Genomic DNA, 17,030 nt, shown 5'->3' on the forward strand with positions numbered 1-17,030 from the left:
GTGTGGGGGGGTGAGGAGCCAGGGGCCAGGACCTCAGATGGCACAATGACGGTTTCATCTCTAAAGGTTCTGTGGACTGTTCTCCTCCAAGACCCTGCCTAGAATCTGGGACAGGATCTAATGCTCATTTCCAGCTTGTGGTCATAGATGGGCCCAGTGGACCCCACAAGGCCAGGTCCTCGCCTCCCGGTGGGGACGGCCTCCCCTCCCAACACAGGGCTGGCAAGGCCAGGTGTGGCCAGGACCTTGATGGGGACACACCACGGAGGGGCAGAGGGCTGCAGGAAAGCCTGGTGCCCTCACAGGCTGGGCCCCCTTCCTGTTTCCTCTTCAGGAGGTGTGGGTGCAGCCCCACCCGCGGGGACACACGAGGACACTGGTGGGGTGGAACGGTGGGAATGGAAAGGATGGGGCACCGTGGCAGCCACGGTGGCAGGGATGGGTGCACACCATGGGGGTGGGGGCTGGAAGTGGGAAGGGCGGCCTGGAGAGGACCTGTGGGGGGACAAGGAACGTGGTGGGCGGGGGGTGCCCAGGCGCCCCCAGGCTCCACCACCCTCGCCGGAGGGGCCACGGGGTCTTGGTGGGAATCATCTAGAAAACATTCCTGAGAGAAGTGACAAGGCTCCAACATTTAATGTCGAGCACCTTTGTCAGGTGAAGATAACTTTCTTTAAAAAGTATAAATAGTGAAAAACAAGCATTTAGAAAAGAAGTGGCGGCCTGCGGGGGCATCTCCCGCGTGGAGGGGGAGTCAGAGCGCCCCCGGGGTGTCCGTGAGGAAGGCCAGCAGGAAGCGGCTGACGTGCCTGTCCACGATGACGGGCGAGAAGCCCAGGACGCGCCGGGCCCCCGGCAGCACCTTGGGGTCTGGGAGGCAAGGCGGCCTCAGAAACCGGCCCAGGCCTCCCCAGGCCCAATAGCCCAGCGACGCGAGGGCCCTGCCTGGTGGCCCCCCACGCTCAGCTGAGAAAGGCCGTGCATGGGGCGGTGAGGTAGGGGCCACAGGCAGGGGTCCTGCTCCAGTCCCCCTGCGCCCGCCTCCTCCGAGGCCCGCCCCTCCCCGCCCACGGCTGCCCCCCCCCGGCCCCGCCCTGTACTGCGCAGGCAAGGAAACTGAGGCACGCAGAGGCCAGGCGGCACCCACCTGCAGGGCAGCAGTAGACGAGGAGCGCCAGCCCCGCAGCCAGGCCGAGGCAGGCCAGGAAGGCCACGGGTCCTGGGGAGACAGGCGGCTTGTGGACCTGGGGGCACCCAGCAAGCACCCCGGGGCCCATGCAGAGGGAGCGAAGGAGCAGCCCCGAGCCGGAGCAGGAGCGGGAGCTGGGGGGGGAGGGTGAGGGGGTGAGAGAGAACAGGAGGAGGCGGTTACCCCTGTCACTGAGCTCGTGGCCCATGGCGCCTGAGTCTAGGTCTGTGCAATCGGAATGCTCTGGAAACAAGACGATGGGGCAGGTTAGCGGGGCAGGGCAAGCATTCGTCCCGCCCACAGGGGGCCCATCCCCAACCGTGGGTGTGGGGGCGAGACCCGGATGTGAGCACCGGGCAGTGAGTACCCAGCCTTCCGGGCCGGGCTTCAGGGGTAGGCACCGCAGAGGGGACCTTGACTTTCGCGTCTTCTGTCCACTTCCTGAGACCCGGGGGGCCGCGGGCGGGGCCATCGTTCCCGGGGGCAGGCACCTGTCCCCCTGGGACTGCTGTCCACCCCACCCCCCGCCCCCGCCCGGGGCTGGGAGCGCCCTCTCCCCATGGCCCAGGAGGACGCCTGGGTGCGTGACCCACACCCAGCGGTGGGGCCCCTCCGTCCCTCTGGCTGCACATCAGACAACGGCGGACAGCAGCCCCTCCTGCAGGGGACCAGGGGGACCTCAGGACTAAGCCGCCACCTGGGCGCTCCGGCGGGGACAGTCCCTCCAGGCTAGCACCAGCCTGAGGCCCTGGGTGCGCCGCCGGACGGTGCGGAGCGGTGGCGGGACCCACGGAGACACAGGCACGAGGGCGGTGGTGCACGTACGCGGGGCGAGGCGGCTGGGCAGCAGGCCGTGCAGGGGCTGCGCGTGGATGTACAGGGCCCGGTAGAACTCCTGGCAGTCCCGCTCGCCGCTCCGCTGCAGATGGCCCAGGAGGTCGCAGAGCCGCACGCGCACCGACGCCTTGGGGTTCCGGAACTGAGGGCGGGAAGGATGCAGGGGAGGTCAGTGGGGGACAGGGCCTGGGGGGCCTCAGGCAGGGCTGCGGTCACAGCATAGCCAGGGTCCCGCACTCCCTCCCTGTGGAGGCCGGGACACAGCAAGGACAGTGGGGATTTATTCCAACTGTTAGGATCTAATGGCTCGCAGTGTGACTCTGGCAAGTCACTTCACCCCACGATTGTTTCCTCACCTGTAAAAAGGATATAATAAAACCCAAATGGTAGGGTCCTTATGAGGAACCAGTGAGGTGACAGCACAAGGGACGAGTGATCGCATAAGGAAATAACTTGTACAGTCTACAGGAATGTGATCCAAGCTTTTAACACCCAAGGGTTGGGCAGAAAAAACCAAGTTCTTTTGATGTGTTCCATGGAGAAACGTGTGGTTCTAAAGGTCAGCGCACCAGGCACTTGGATCCCCAGAACCTAGAAGCTGTGGCCTGGTGCTGCCACCTGGTGGCAGTGGATCATCCCCCTCGGAACCAGAGTTGAACCAGAAATCCAAGGCCACAGGAAGCACATGGCAGGAGCCATGGAAACTATGAGGAACGGAACAGCGTGGGTGTGTACACGCAAGAGTCTCCCTTTTCTTGTATAAACATCTCAAACTTTTCAATTTTTTTATACAACAAATGTATCTTAGACTTTTAAGTACAATAAAAGGCATACATTTGACCCATACTTTTAACTTACTGCCCCTCTCATAACTGAAGTTCTGAGCCGGCGCAGGGCCCATGGAAATGCTGGCTGTGCTGGGATCAAGCTCGCTGTGCCCAGGAGAGGCCCCAACCCTGCGGACAGCCCCACACACAAACCCCATCACCCTGCACCAGGGCAGGAGCTGCAGCTCCAAGAGCAGGGCTTACTCAGTCCCTCCTCTGCTGGAGGGCCCTGCACCCTAAGGCCCTGGCCCTGTGGGGAATTCAGAGAACGGGTGGCACAGGCAGCGGCACCCAGCCTCCCTCGGTGTCCCCAAAAGTCTGTCCATCCTTGAACCTCTGCAGGAGGCAGGGTGCAGACCCTGCGGCAGTGGGGTAGAGCCTGGCTGGCCCCAGGCCCGCTGGGTGCATTGGCTGCCCCATGGCCTGCAGTGCCCCTGGCATCTCTGGAGGGCCACCCGCAGGTCCCCATGACAGGAGACATAGAGGCTGGCAGAGCTGATGCTCTGGGCCCAAGGCAACCGCGAGAGCCAGGCTTCCACCTCCTGTCTTCTCCCAGCCCAGGGGGGGTGGAATGGGACGTGCCAGCCCCCACCACTACCTTCTGTGCATCCTTGTTGCTGAGGATCTGGGGGTAGTAGCGATTTAGCTGCAGGATGATCCTGTCCACCTGCTGTTCACTGAGGCGTCCCCGGCCCAGGAGGAAAGGCGTGTCCTGGACCAGGCGGTCACAGTAGGTCTGCTCTGAAACGGCAGAGGGCAGAGGGCATGACCAGCAGGGCTGGGGGGTGGGCAGCAGGCCCCCACACCACACACACTGTGGCCCCCAGAGGCACATCAGCCATAAGCAGCCTGACAACTGCTGACCTCCCGCCCGAGTGCAAGATGCACAGCCCGGAACCCCCGTCCTGCCCTTCCCGCACTAGAGATGGTGGGCGCCAGTGCACTGGAATGACCCCCTGGGCTCAGAGGCAGAGTGGAGGCTCCAGCCGCTCTCGATGCCACAGAGCTCACTGGAGAAGACAGGGCAGCCTGTGTCGGCGTGGCCATGGGACAGCGTTGCTCGCAAGGCCCTGAGAAGCCGCTGCAGCACAGCAGGGTGCCCACCTGGGGGCCGGGGGTGCTCTCCCCACTGTTCTTCTTCCAGGACCATCACTAAAGCATCACAGTGCACTTTCTTCCTTGTTAAGAATGTTCTTCAGAACAACGGGCCTTTAACAACCAGGGGTGGGTTTGTGGTGTTTGTGGCTGGTGGGGACATAGGATCCCCCAGGGGGAGTGTGAATCCACAGCATCAACTACCTTCACCCCCACCCTCACCTCCACCCCGTGGCAGCCTGGCGTACGTGTCCGCGGACAGGGGCCGGGCGCCTGTGTGTGACCGGAATTAACTCGGCATCAAGTCAATTCGATGGTTATATTGTGCGCAATACTCAGGATAACCACAAAGAAAATATCCACGGGATACAGACAAAAGGGAATCAGAATGTGCTACTAGAAAAAGTCGACTAACCACAAAAGACAAAAATGCTACAGACATCAGAAAACAAATAGCAAAAAGGCAGAAACAAGTTATTATCAGTCATTACAGTATGTATTTAGATGTAAACAGATTAAAGACACAGATCGGCAAAATGGATTTGTGATGTTGTGATTTAAAGTAGGGACTACACTCTTGATCTTCATCCCAATTCCTGGTCCAGAGCTCCCACGAGCCTGGGGATGTCCTAAGTGAGGAGATATGAAGGGGAAGGTGGCTTTTTTCTAACAAGCCCCTTTCAGCCTGTGACTTCATGGCAATGGGCGGAGACTCCCGAAGTCCCTGAAGAACCACAGGATAGGAGCTGCTATCTGGTGAAGCTAAGCACATGGTTAGAGGCCTGGAGCTTTTCTGTCCTCTGGACCCGGCCTCCAGGAGGGGAGCGGGGCTGAGACTGAATCAGTCACCAAGGGCAGTGGTTTCATCGATTGTGCCTAAAACAACCCGTGTACCAAGCCACAGGAAGGAGCCTGAAGAGCTTGGTTGCTGAGTGCATGAGGCGCTGGGAAGGTGGTCTGCCTGGCCCTGTGGAAGGAGCATGGAAGCTCTGCGCCCCTCCTATGGCCTGTGCCCTAAGCTCCTCTTCCATGTGGATGTTCACTTGTGTCCTTTGAAATACCCTCTGTCATACTGGCAATAGTATGTGGAGCCAGCTCCCAGGTTCTGTGAGCTGAATAAATGACTGCACCAGAAATGGGGTCATGGGACCCTCAATTTACAGCCACTCAGTCAGAAGCAGCAGCACTGAGCCCTCAACAGGTGGGACTTGATGCATCAGAAGTGAGTTGAACCATGAGACTCACAGTGGGTGTCAGAGAACTAACTACCCTATGGGAGGCAGAACCACATATCTGGTGAGCACAAGCATCAGGGGGCCTCGGGAGGGTGAGTGCTGGGGGCAGGAATAGAGGGAAGTAGAGCTTTTTTCCTCTGGATTAAAATAAGTATGATTCAACTATATGCTGTCCCCAAAAGACTCTAGCCCAAAGATGCCCAGGGGCTGAGAGTGAGAAGAGGGGAACAGGGGCTGGGCAAATAGCAGCCCAAGGAGCAGGGGCGGCTGCACAAATAGGACAAGAGAGACTCTGTCCCAAAGATGAGAGACAGGAAGTACATCACGTGTCAATATAAGGGTCAATTCAAGATCTAAAACAGGCGCCAGCTATCAGAGCCCCCAAATAATAGTAAAAGTTTAGTAATAATGAATAATAACAGCAGAGCCGTCAGTACCCCACTTCCAGGAACAGCCAGAACAGCAAGGGAACTGCGGGTATGGGCTGTGCTGTAAACACTCACACTCACACATGCACACATATACGCACACACATGCACGCAGACGGTCCACCTAACAGCACAAGCACATCCCATCTAACTGGGCTTCGCACACACTGTGTTCCTACAAACTGAAGGTCTGTGCCAACCCTGCGTGGAGCGAGTCCACAGGCGCCACTTTTCCAACGTCACCTGTTTGTCATGTCTTTGTGTCACATTCTGATAATTCTTACAATTCAAACTTTTCATTCTTCAAACCTTACTTCAAACCTTTTCATTATCATTATAAGTGTTAATGGTGATCTGCAATCAGTGATTATGACTCACTGGAAACTCAGATGATTGGTAGCATTTTTTAGCAATAAAATATTTTTAATTAGGGTACGTACATTGTTTGCCAGACATGCTACTGTGCCCTTGAGAGATCACAATATAGTGTAAATGCAACTTTTATACGCACTGGGAAACCAAGAAATTCACTAGACTCGCGTGATTGCAATATTTGCTTTATTATTTACTGTCTGGAACCAAACCCACAAGAACTCCAAGGTGGGCCTAAATGCCCTCTCCTCAAGCACACACAGAACACTCCAGGAAAGACCACAAAACAAGTTTGGCTACAAAAGAAGTCATATTTTAAAAGACTGAAATCATACAAAGGGTGTTTTCTGATCACATGGAATAAAGCCAGAAATCAGTAACAGAAGGAAAACTAGAAAATGCACAATTATGTGAAAATGAAACAATGAATGGATCAAAGAAGAAATCCCAAGGGAAATTAGAAAATACCCTGAGACAAATGAAAATATAAATACAAAACACCAAAACTTACAAGATGCCATGAAAGCAGTTCAGAGGAAGACATTTACGCTGTATACACTTTACAACAGAAGAGAGATCTCAGATCAACAATCTACCTGTTACACCTGAAGGAAGCAGGAAGGGAAGAGCAAACTAGACCCAAAATACCAGAAGGGAAGAAACAATAAAGATTAGAGCAAAGATAAATGCAATGGAAAATAGAAAAACAAAATCAAAAGTTGGTTCTTTGGAAAGATCAACAAACTCACAAACCGTGAGCTAGACTCAAGTTACTAATATAAGAAATAAGAGTATGGACAGGACTACCAATTTTATAGAAATAAAAAGGATTACAATAGAATACTATGAAAATTTGTAACCCAACAAATTTGACAAATGAGATGAAGTGGACAAATTCCTAAAAACACACAATGTACCAAAAGCAAAACACAAATATAGACAAATCTGAATGGACCTCTAACTAGCGAGGAAATTAAATTATTAATCAACATTATCCTAACAAATAAAAGCCCAGCAACAGATGGCTCCACTGGTGAATTCTACCAAACATTTAAATACTAATAGTTAAATTCTTCCGAAAAACAGAAAGAATACTTCCTAACTCATCCCATGAGGACAGCATCACCCTAATACAAGACAAGTATACTACAACCAATATCTCCTATAAACACTGATGTCAAAATCCTCAACAAAACACTAGTAACCTGAATTCAACAGCATACTAAAAGGATCATACCCCAGAATACCAGGATGTTTCAACATGTGATAATCCATTCATATTACGTTAATAGAATGAAGTAAAACACACACACATCACAATCATCTCAAGCTTTGCAGAAAGGGCATCTAGGGATCTCCCTAGATTTACCCTTTCTTGATTAAAGAAAAAACGTTAGGGATGCCTGGGTGGCTCAGCTGAGCGTCTGCCTCCAACTCAGGTCGTGATGCCGGGGTCCTGGGATCGAGTCCCACATCTGGCTCCCCGCATGGAGCCTGCTTCTCCCTCTGCCTGTGTCTCTGCCTCTCTCTCTGTGTCTCTCCTGAATAAATAAACAAAATCTTAAAAAAGAAAAGAAAAGAAAAAAAAAAAGAAAAGAAAAAAAAAAGAAAAGAAAAAAAAAAGAAAAGAAAAAACCTTTCAGGAAACCTAGGTGGCTCAGCCAGTTAAGCATTTGCCTTCGGCTCAGATCATGATCTTGGGGTCCCGGGGTTGAGCTCCAGGTCGGGCTCCCTGCTAAATGGGAAGTCTGCCTCTCCCTCTGCCTGTGCCCCTCCCCTTGCTTGTGTGTTCTCTGTCAAATAAATAAAAGTCTTTTAAAAAATAAAGAAAATAAAGAAAAAAAATTTTCCAAAAATTAAGACTAGAAGAAAATTTCCTCAACATGAAGAAGGTCATATATGACAAGCCCACAGCAAAGATCATACTCAGTGTGGGAAGACTGAAGGACTTCCCCTATGACCAGGGAATCCTGCCAAGCAAGATGCCCACCCTCGTCATTCCTATTCAAAGTTGCACTGGAAGTTCCAGCCAGCGCAATCAAACAAAAAAGGGAAATAAAATGTATTCAAATGAAAAGTAAGAAGTAATATTATCTCTTTTTGCAGATGACATGATTTTATATATAGAAAATCTTAAAGGTCAAAATCAATCAACAAATTCAGCAAAGCTATAAGATACAAAATCAATACATGAAAATCAGTTCTATCTCTATACGTTGACAATGAACAATCCAAAAAGAAAGGTAAGAAAACAATTCTATTTACAATGGTATCAAAAAGAACACAATACTTAGGAATAAATTTAACCAAGGAGGTTAAAGACTTGTACACTGAAAACTCAAAACATCACTGAAAGAAATTTAAAAAGATACAAAAATAAATGGAAATATACCCTCTGTTCACGGATCTGGAAGATTTAATGGTGTGAAGATGACAATACTCCCAAAGTGATCTACAGAGTCAATGTAATTCCTATCCAAACTCCAATGATGTTTCTTGGTTTTCATCCTAAAAGGAACCTTTATAGCCAAAACCATCCTGAAAAAAAAGAACAAAGTTGGAAGACTCACACTGGTTTTAAAACTTACAACAAAGCTACAACTATCAAAACACTGTGACACTGGCATAAGGACAGACATACAGACCAACAGAATAAAATAGAGTCCAGAAGGAAACCCTATTCTGAGTGGGTAGGCCTGTGTGTGGAGAACGGCAACACACAGGATGGGAGAAAATATTTGCAAAGCATACATCAGATAAGGGCAATACCCAGAATGTAAAAAGAACTCCTATCATTCCATAACAACAAAAACCCATATGTGACACAATTCAAAAATGGGCAAAGGACTTGACAAGGCACTTCTGTGAAGAAGACATACAGGACTCTGGAGAGCATGCCAAGATGCTCACAGCTACTCGTCACGAGGGAAACGCAGAGAAAACTACAATGAGAAAACACTTCACACTCGGGAGCGGATGCTCACATGTAGTCACATACAAACAGGAACGCAGAGAGTGGGACACACATGGGGACAACTTGAACCCTAAGCAAGCGCTGGGGGACTAACGGTGCCATCCCTGCAGAGAACAGGAAAGTCAAACGCGGACTTACCCCTGGACCCAGCAAGCCCCTCCTGGCACACACTCATCGCAGGACTGAGAGCAGGGACTCGCTGACCTGCCTGACATTCAGGGTGGCTTTACTCACAGCAGCCAACAAGCAGAGACAACCCCGGAGTCCTCGTACAGACGGATGCATAAACGCACCCTGTAGAACATTCCACAGGCACAGAGGGAGGAAACTTGGCACAGATGTTACAACATGGTGACCCCTGAAAACGTGCTATGTGAAACAAGGACCCAAAAGGACAAATATTACATGATTTCCACTTATATGAAATATACAGAACGTCAAATTAAAGAGAGAGCCAGAGGCTGGGGGCGGGGGAGGAAGGGAGTTGCTGGGTACAGGGACAGCTTTCCCCAGGTGATGACCAAGTTCTGGAAGCAGACAGTACTGATGGTTTCACAACGCGGTGCATGTATGTCATGCCACTGAAATGGTTAACACGGTAAACTATGTACGTTTTAGCACACACACAGGTAAATGCATAATTGTGCAGTGGCTCTGTTTAATCAGTTTTACAAGGAAATAAAATTCAGAGATAAAAGAAAAGATCTTTGGAGTCACAAAAAGGCAAGGAGGAAACTTTTTTTTTTTTAGGCAGGGAGGAAACTTGAATGCATATTATTAAGGGAAAGAAGCCAGTCTGCAAAGTTAACATACTAACTATACGATATTCCAGAAAATGTGAAACTATGGAGATCGTAGAAAGATCTGCCAGGGCTGAGGCGAGAACAGGTGATGAAGGGGCAGAGCCCAGGGGAATTTTAGGGCAGTGGAACCACTCTGTTTGACACTGTAATGGGGGGGTCTACAGGACACTATGCCCTTTTCAAAAGTCATAGAATGCACAACACAGAAGTGAACTATAATGTAAACTATGGGCTTTAGTTAGTAATAATGTATTGACAGTGGTTCATTGCCTGTAACAGATATATCACATCAATGCAAGATATTATTAATAAAGGAAAGTGGGTTTGGGGAGGAGTATGGGACCCTCTATACCAACTGCTCAATTTTCTGTATACTAAAATAACTCTAAAAATAAAACATATTAATTAAAGAGAAATCCTACTTTGAAAATCCATAGCTAAATTTTAAAGAAAAAAAAAAAAGGAAAGGACAGATAGCAAATGAATCCTTGGGTCCAGTGGCATTGCCTGGGAAGGAGCATGAAGGAACTTTCTGGAGTGATAGAAATGTTTGACTTCATTGGGTCTGGGTTGGTATTTCCATGGATGTATAAATTTGTCAAAAAATTTAAAATTATTAATTTAAAATAAGTGTACCTGTTGTCAGTAAATAATCTCAGTAAAGTTGATTTTTTAAAATAGGGTGACACCGGGGTACCCGGGTGGCTCAATGGTTGAACGCCTGCCTTTGGCTCAAGTTGTGATCCCAGGTCCCGGGATCAAGTCCCACGCTGAGCTCACCGCAAGGGGCCTGCTTCTCTCTGCCTGTGTCTCTGCCTCTCTGTGCGTGTCTCTTTTAAAATAAATAAAATTTAAAAAAATTTTTAAATGGGGTCACATCATGGGGCCGACTCATCTCTCTCTCTCTCCTACTGCCACCTCCTCCTGGCTGGTCTTTCTCCCCCCAAAATATGCATTTCGAACCTCTGAATCTTTCCAGGCCCTGAAAGTCTACCTGGAAGACAGACTCATCAGCAGCCCCACCGTGCTGAGGAAGCTACCCGCAGGGCCACCAGAAGACCCGCATGGCCACATGGGAAGGACCACCCTGGTCATCTGGCTTCACCACTTGCAGCCTCTCTGACTCAAGAGGCAAGAACAGTGGCCACAGTTCATGGCACATGCCCCAGGACCAGCCATTCTGTAGGCTCTATGCGTACAGATCATCTCCATCTTTCCAGTAGCTCTGCAACTCCTGCAAGACCACCTCCCCTGTTTGTGAATGGGGACACTAAAACAGGGCAAAGAGATACAGTACCTGCCTAAGACCTCAGCCAGTGAGGGAGTGAAGATGGATGGAGGCTGGACCCATGCACAGCTTTGTGGCAACCTCTTGACATCCAGACTCCCCACTTGTGTAATTAACATAGTAGTTAACTGTACAGTTAGCTGCATCAAGTCTGCTCCTGGCCTGGCTGCAGGTTCTTCTGCCCAGGGCTGTCTCTGCAGTGTGTGCACACGGCAGGCACACAGCAGGAGCTCACTAAAGAGTGCTGGAATGAATGGCCCAGGGCTATGGGTGGACTAAGGGGTAGATGCTGTGGCGGCTCCTCATGCTGCAGCCCGAGCAAAGAGAAGTCTATTGCGGAAAGTGTGAGTCACCTGACATGGTGGCACAGCCTGGGGCTGAAGCTTTCTGTGGTGGTTAGAAGCTGTGCGTGTGAACCACACCCGGAGGGCCACACCCAGGAACGAAAAAGCACAGGAAAATGAAATGGCTCTGGTCCCAGGCACTGATCAACAGTCCCAGACAGTGTTCAAGGATAGAGGGGAATGCTCTGGCACAAAACCCAGCAGGACTTTGCTAGCTTCTTTGGCCAAGCCCCACCTCCCCTACCTTCTTACCCAGTTGGTGCTAAGACCACAGACCCCAACCCCTTACCCCTGCCTGGCACTCAAGGTCCTGTGGGAGCTGCCTTACCCCAGGCCACTGAGCCATCCTGCAGAGCAGCCCCCATTGGCACCATCCTGCCTGGGACCCTATGCAAGGATGGGAACACCTGTCCTGTGGTTTCTCCCTGCACCATGTCATGCTCAGCTCACTGTCTTCCCCTGCAGAGCCCTTGCTGGGCTCCACTGGCTCCTGTCCCTCTCAGAATCCCCTCCTGTTTCAGGGCTGGACCTGGCCTCAGGTGTGGAGCTGAGAGGGCTCAGTCCCCAGCACCCCACAAGGCAGGGCCTGGTTCCACAGCAACAGGAACAGCTGTAGTGACAGCTGGCTAGCACTGGCCTGGGCAAACTCATCAGGTCCAAATGCTCATCCTGCAACCTGTCATGGAGGCCCCAGGACCGGCACAAGGCAGGTGCCCCGACAGTGCACAGGGTCAGTGAGCCAGGGACTTCATCCCTGCAGCCCCGCAAGCACAGTCCATCTGACTACACTGGGTCTGCACTTTCGGGGCCTCAGTTCCCCATTTCAGAAGCGACAGGCTGTGACAGGAGGGATCTCTAGAGGCTCGGCACTCAGACTTGGCTGTGAGAAAGGGGCAGGAGGGGAGTCCCCCACAGGACCTTGAGGGGCCCTGGGCAGGACACAGGTCTTGTTCTGCCTCTGCCACTGACTACCCCGGCAGCCTGGGGCTTGGCACTCATCTAACCTGAGGTTTTATTTCCTTCTCCACATAGAGGACACCCTATATGTCCCTCTACAGCAACTCTGGATGGGAGGCACTTAGCCACAAATATAAAGGATTAGGGGAGATGACAGGGGAATGGGAAGCAGCTAGGGTCTCTTCTGACCTAGGTGGGACACTGTGGTCCCAAAAAACATCAGGTCCCAGCCCATGACATCCTACTGGAGGGACTCCAGTGAGCAACCCGGGGGAGCAACCACATTCCCTGATCGCGCTGTCCAAGGTCCCTCGCCAACCCATCACCATTACGGGTGTCTCCCCCACTGAAGTTCCCCTGCTCAGCTGGGACCAGGAGGGGGGTGGGCTCTCCAATCCAAACAGGCCTGGGCGGGGTGGGGGGGCGGGGATGGCTGGGCTGGGCACCCGTCCCAGGGAAGGAAGCTGCAGTGGGGGGGCACTCTGCAGTGGGATCAGGCTGTGTGTGTTGGGGGGGGGAATGGCTGGGCCCCGGGAAGGAAGCTGCAAGGGGGGCAGGCTCTCCAGTGGGATCAGGCTCCGGGAGGATGGCTGGGCTGGGCCCCAGTCCCCGGGGAAGGAAGCTGCAGGGGTGAGGGTCCCCGGCGCAGCACAAAGCCTCGGGGGGTTGAGCCTGTATCCTCGGTTCCCCGGGGACGTCCCGGGACACAGCACCGTCCCAGCGGTACGCGCCCCTCTGGGAGCCCTGGGCTGAGGCTGGAGGGGCTGCAGGGGGACCCCGGAGAACCGCCGCCCCCGCCCTCAGGCCGCCGCGCCCGTCCCGGGAGGGCATCCCGGACCCCCGCCCGCCCGCGCTCACCTGTCATGGCGGCGGCACGGCCCGTCCCGCTGTCGCGGTCCGCGGGTCGGGTTGTCAGCCGGCCGGCCGCCCGGCTCCTCTCGGTTCCCCCGCCCCTTCCCGGCAGGCCCCGCCCCCGCCGGCAGGCCCAGTCCCGCGTCGCCGCCGCCGCAGCCCCAACCCGCCCGCACTGAGCCCGCCCTTTCCCGTTACGCTCCGCCCCCAGCGGCGGCGGCGTCAACTCGAGGACCCTAAGCCCCGCCCCCCAGTGGAGCCCCGCCTCCTCCGGCGACAGGTACGCCGCCGTCCGGAGGCCTTGGCCCCGCCCCTCACGGAGCCCCACCCTCGCTAACGTCACAGCTCCGCCCCCGCCCGCTTCGAGGCCTTCCGAAGTCTCGATCCTTGCTCGCCCGGCGTAGGGTACGGAGTACCCCGAAGCCCTTAGCTCCGCCCCTCGCTGAGTCCCGCCCGCCGTTCTTTTCCAAGACCCTAAACCCCGCCCCAACTGTAGCCCCGCCCCTTCCGGCGACGGCGAGGTCGCAGCCACAGCCCTGAGCCCCGCCCCTCATTGGAGTCCGCCCCAACCCCGGCGCACCCTCCGCCTATTGGCCCCGCCCCGCGGTGGCTCCACCCACTCCGCCCTCGCCCCTGCGTCGGCCTCTCGGGAGTAGGCGTTCAGCGCCGGGGGCCCAGTCGGCTGCCCCGCCCCGCCGTGGCTCCGCCCGCTCCGCCCCCACCCAGGCCACGCCCCACGCCGGCCCCGCCCGGGAGTAGGCGTTCAGCGCCGGGGGCACAGTCCGCTGCCGCGCCCCGCCTCGCCTGGCGCCTCGCTGCGCCCCTCGCCCGGAATGAGGAACCTGAGAGAGAGGGACTTACCTCAGGTCACACGGGTCAGGCTGTAGGAGACAGAGAGGAGAAGCCAGACCTAGCTGTGTGGCCTGAGTGGAGCCGGCCTCTCCTGAGCGCCCTGCCGGTAGCGGAGGACGCCAGCCCGGCAGCGACCCCGACGAGGAGCCTTTGCCTTGCCTGAGCCTCAGTTTCCCTCTCTGTGAGCTCGGGCAGCTCTCCCCCGGCTCAGGAAGCCGCAGCCACACAGGTGCGGCTCCCAACTACAAGGTGGAGATGGAGATGGAGTTGGAGAGCCCGCAGCAAGGAGCGAGGGGCCACTCTGGCCACTGCGGACAGGGCTTGGCCTTCCCACGTTTGCGGCCCTAAGGTGCGGCCCCGACCCGGCGTTCACCCCAAGGCCGCACTCCCCCGTGTGTGCGTCAGCTGTCCGGGTAGAGCAGGTCCGGGACTGCCCGGCACTGCTGGGTGCGCGGGGGTCTCCGGGAACAGGTGCACTTGTCTGGAAATCCCAACTCTTGAGGCTGGGCTTGGCGGTCACTGCATGGGAGCTGCCCTCTCCCCAAAAGCGGGGAGTGGATGTGCTCGGCTTCCCTGGGAGACCCAGGCCAAGGGACCGCAGGGGCAGGAGGTCAGGGCGCTGCCTGGGGTTCCTGCTGGCCAGGGCGCCTGCCACCAGCTGCCGCCGGGTGCTCCCTCCACAGGAGCATCCCCATTGCTCCGCGTTCCGCGCACGGTCACCCCCGCCTCTCGGGTGTTTCTCAGTCTAGGAGCGAGGTCAAGCGCTGTGAGGGCGGGGTCTGCATGGGACTGGGGGTTTCCCAAGTGCTCCCCTCCTGCAGCGAGCGCCACCAACATTCCACCTCCACGGCCACTCCCGTGCGTGGTGGGTGGGACACAAGCACAAAGCGTTGGAGTCCCTCACGAGGACAGGCCTCCCAGGGACAGGAGTCTCTCCAAGGGTCCCCACCCAGTGCACACGAACTGCTCCTCTGCGCCCTCCCACTGTGTCCTCTGGGGAGCTGGGGGAACTGTGCGGTGGGGCAGGGGTCTAGTAGCCCGGCCCCCACCCTGGGAGCGGCAGGTGGTCCTCCTCTCCAGCCCTAGAATGGTGTTCTCCCCACCACGGTGGCCCCGCAGGGCAGGGGTCCTGGGATCCCTCACCCCCCTGCTGAGCACTGAGGGTATCACATGGGGAGGGATCGCCCTGTAGGGCTTTGTGGGGACCCCTGAAGTTGCTACCCCTGCCCTGGACCTCCTGACTCACTGGCCCTGACCCTTACACCTCAGACTTCCCGTTCTTTTGAGTTGTCACTATAGCATGATTTATGGGAAAATAAACTATTTTAAAAGGTCATGGAAGCACACCCCAGGTGGTGTCTGCACCTGCACCTGCCCCCCCCCCTCGCCGCCCTGACCCTCCCAGGGTGCCCCTTTCTTATTCAGGCCTCTTCTTGGTCCCTGCCTCAGCCAGGTCCAAAGGTAAGACCCAGGAATGCTGGCAGCTCACCACACAAGGGGCTCATCTCCCTAATAAAGACATCCTGTAGGTCAGAAAGGGGTCAACACCCCTGTATTCAGTGAAGGGGGGGCAGGCTCATGGGCCCTCCATTCTGACCATGATGAGAATCTCATGTTTCATGGATCTGAGATCCTGGTCAAGCCCTGCATGTGCCAGCGGCGGGGAGTGCGCACCACAGGGCACCTCCCAGGCTCTGGGTCCTGCCCCTCAGCACGGCCTGCCATCTCCCCACGAGGACGTTGGCTCCCGAGGACGGGGCCACATCTGCCTTGGTCGCGGTGCAGGCATCCAGCAGGTGCTCCACAAGTGAGCCGAGGAAGGAGGGGCTGCAGGCAGTGGGGCTGTGGGGTGCCACGGGCTGGGGCTGGCCTGTGTGGCCGAGCTGACCGTGCAGAGGGCCAGTGCTGGGTGATGAGGGGCCCGCGTGGGGAGGAGGAGCCAGCATGTCCTCCTCCCACATTCTCACGCTGCCCAGGGCCCACCGTTTGATCCTTTGCTTTTTCATTCCACACATGCTTCCTCGACACCTGTCACGTGCCCAGCTCAGGGTTAATTGTCACAGGGAAAGTAGAGGGGACCCCCATCCCAACAGAGGTTCCCGTGATCCTACCAAGTGACGGGGTGTGGGCGCTGGCGACAGCAAGAGGCTAGAGGCCTGCTGAGGGGCTACCGGCCCCCAAGATGGCCCCACCACCCTCACACCCCTGGTCTCACCCTTTGGCAGTGCCCTCCAATGGCCAATCGGCCTGGCCTGTGCATCTGGTGACCTGGGGCAGAGCAAGCCAGTGCCCTCTGAGGCCAGGTCATCCAGTGCACTGGGGCTCTGCCCTTTCCCTCCCGGGCTGCCTGCTCCGGGGGCACCACGTGCTAGGGTCACTCAGGCCACTCCTGTGACCCCTGGCTGTGGCACCCCCAGCTCTCCTGGGCAATGGCTCTGCCATCCAGGCTGCACCTGCCCCAGTGGGCACCACATCCTCTCCCTCCCTCCTGCTCCCCTGCCCCTGCAGCCCCTCATGGAGCCTGGACTCCTCTCTGTAACCCTAGCTGTTGGGAACCAAGCAGAATGGGGCCACCCTCCATGCCCCTCTCCATCCCGGTCTTCCTGCCCTCACACCAGCAGCCCAGGGTCACATACCTGCCTCCCCTCACGGGTACCCCCAGACCCTGACAGCAGGCTTGCCACCGCCTCATCCTGACAAGGGCTAGGGCATGAAGAGGGCCAGGTGACCCAGGACTTGAGACAGAAGAGCTCAGAGCCTCGGCAGGATGTGCAGAAACCCCATAAGGAGCAGAGCCGCTTCTGACAGCATCCTCATCACCCTGGAGGGGATCAAGGGCACAGGGCAGCCTGTTGGCCCAGCTTGGGCCCCTGCAGCTGAGTCTGCAGCACCATCAGAGGTGTGTATGTGGCCAGGAACCCCCATTGTGTGGACACTGCACTGCTCTGGTTGAGGGCTGGGTAGGACCCTGCCCACC

General features: G+C 55.6%; 1 protein-coding gene across 1 annotated transcript; it reads right to left on the bottom strand.

Annotated features, from left to right (window-relative positions):
- Positions 1-612: 612 nt before the first annotated feature.
- On the bottom strand, positions 613-13,341 carry CARD19 (caspase recruitment domain family member 19). The gene is made up of 6 exons (XM_038527387.1): positions 13,208-13,341; positions 3,452-3,594; positions 2,015-2,168; positions 1,373-1,432; positions 1,148-1,219; positions 613-870 (listed from the first exon to the last, which is right to left on the bottom strand). The coding sequence occupies exons 1-6, from the start codon at positions 13,212-13,214 to the stop codon at positions 755-757; spliced, it is 552 nt and encodes a 183-aa protein (XP_038383315.1). The 5' UTR covers positions 13,215-13,341; the 3' UTR covers positions 613-754.
- Positions 13,342-17,030: the final 3,689 nt, after the last annotated feature.

Source organism: Canis lupus, chromosome 1 (genome assembly GCF_011100685.1).
Source record: "Canis lupus familiaris isolate Mischka breed German Shepherd chromosome 1, alternate assembly UU_Cfam_GSD_1.0, whole genome shotgun sequence".
Classification (NCBI taxonomy): Eukaryota; Metazoa; Chordata; class Mammalia; order Carnivora; family Canidae; genus Canis; species Canis lupus.

Excerpts from the sequence above, each read along its gene's own strand:
- CARD19 (XM_038527387.1), bottom strand. Across the intron at positions 1,433-2,014 it reads GCCCAGCCGCCTCGCCCCGC|AGCATTCCGATTGCACAGAC; the intron begins GTACGTGCACCA and ends TCTTGTTTCCAG. Across the intron at positions 1,220-1,372 it reads CCACGAGCTCAGTGACAGGG|GACCCGTGGCCTTCCTGGCC; the intron begins GTAACCGCCTCC and ends CTGTCTCCCCAG.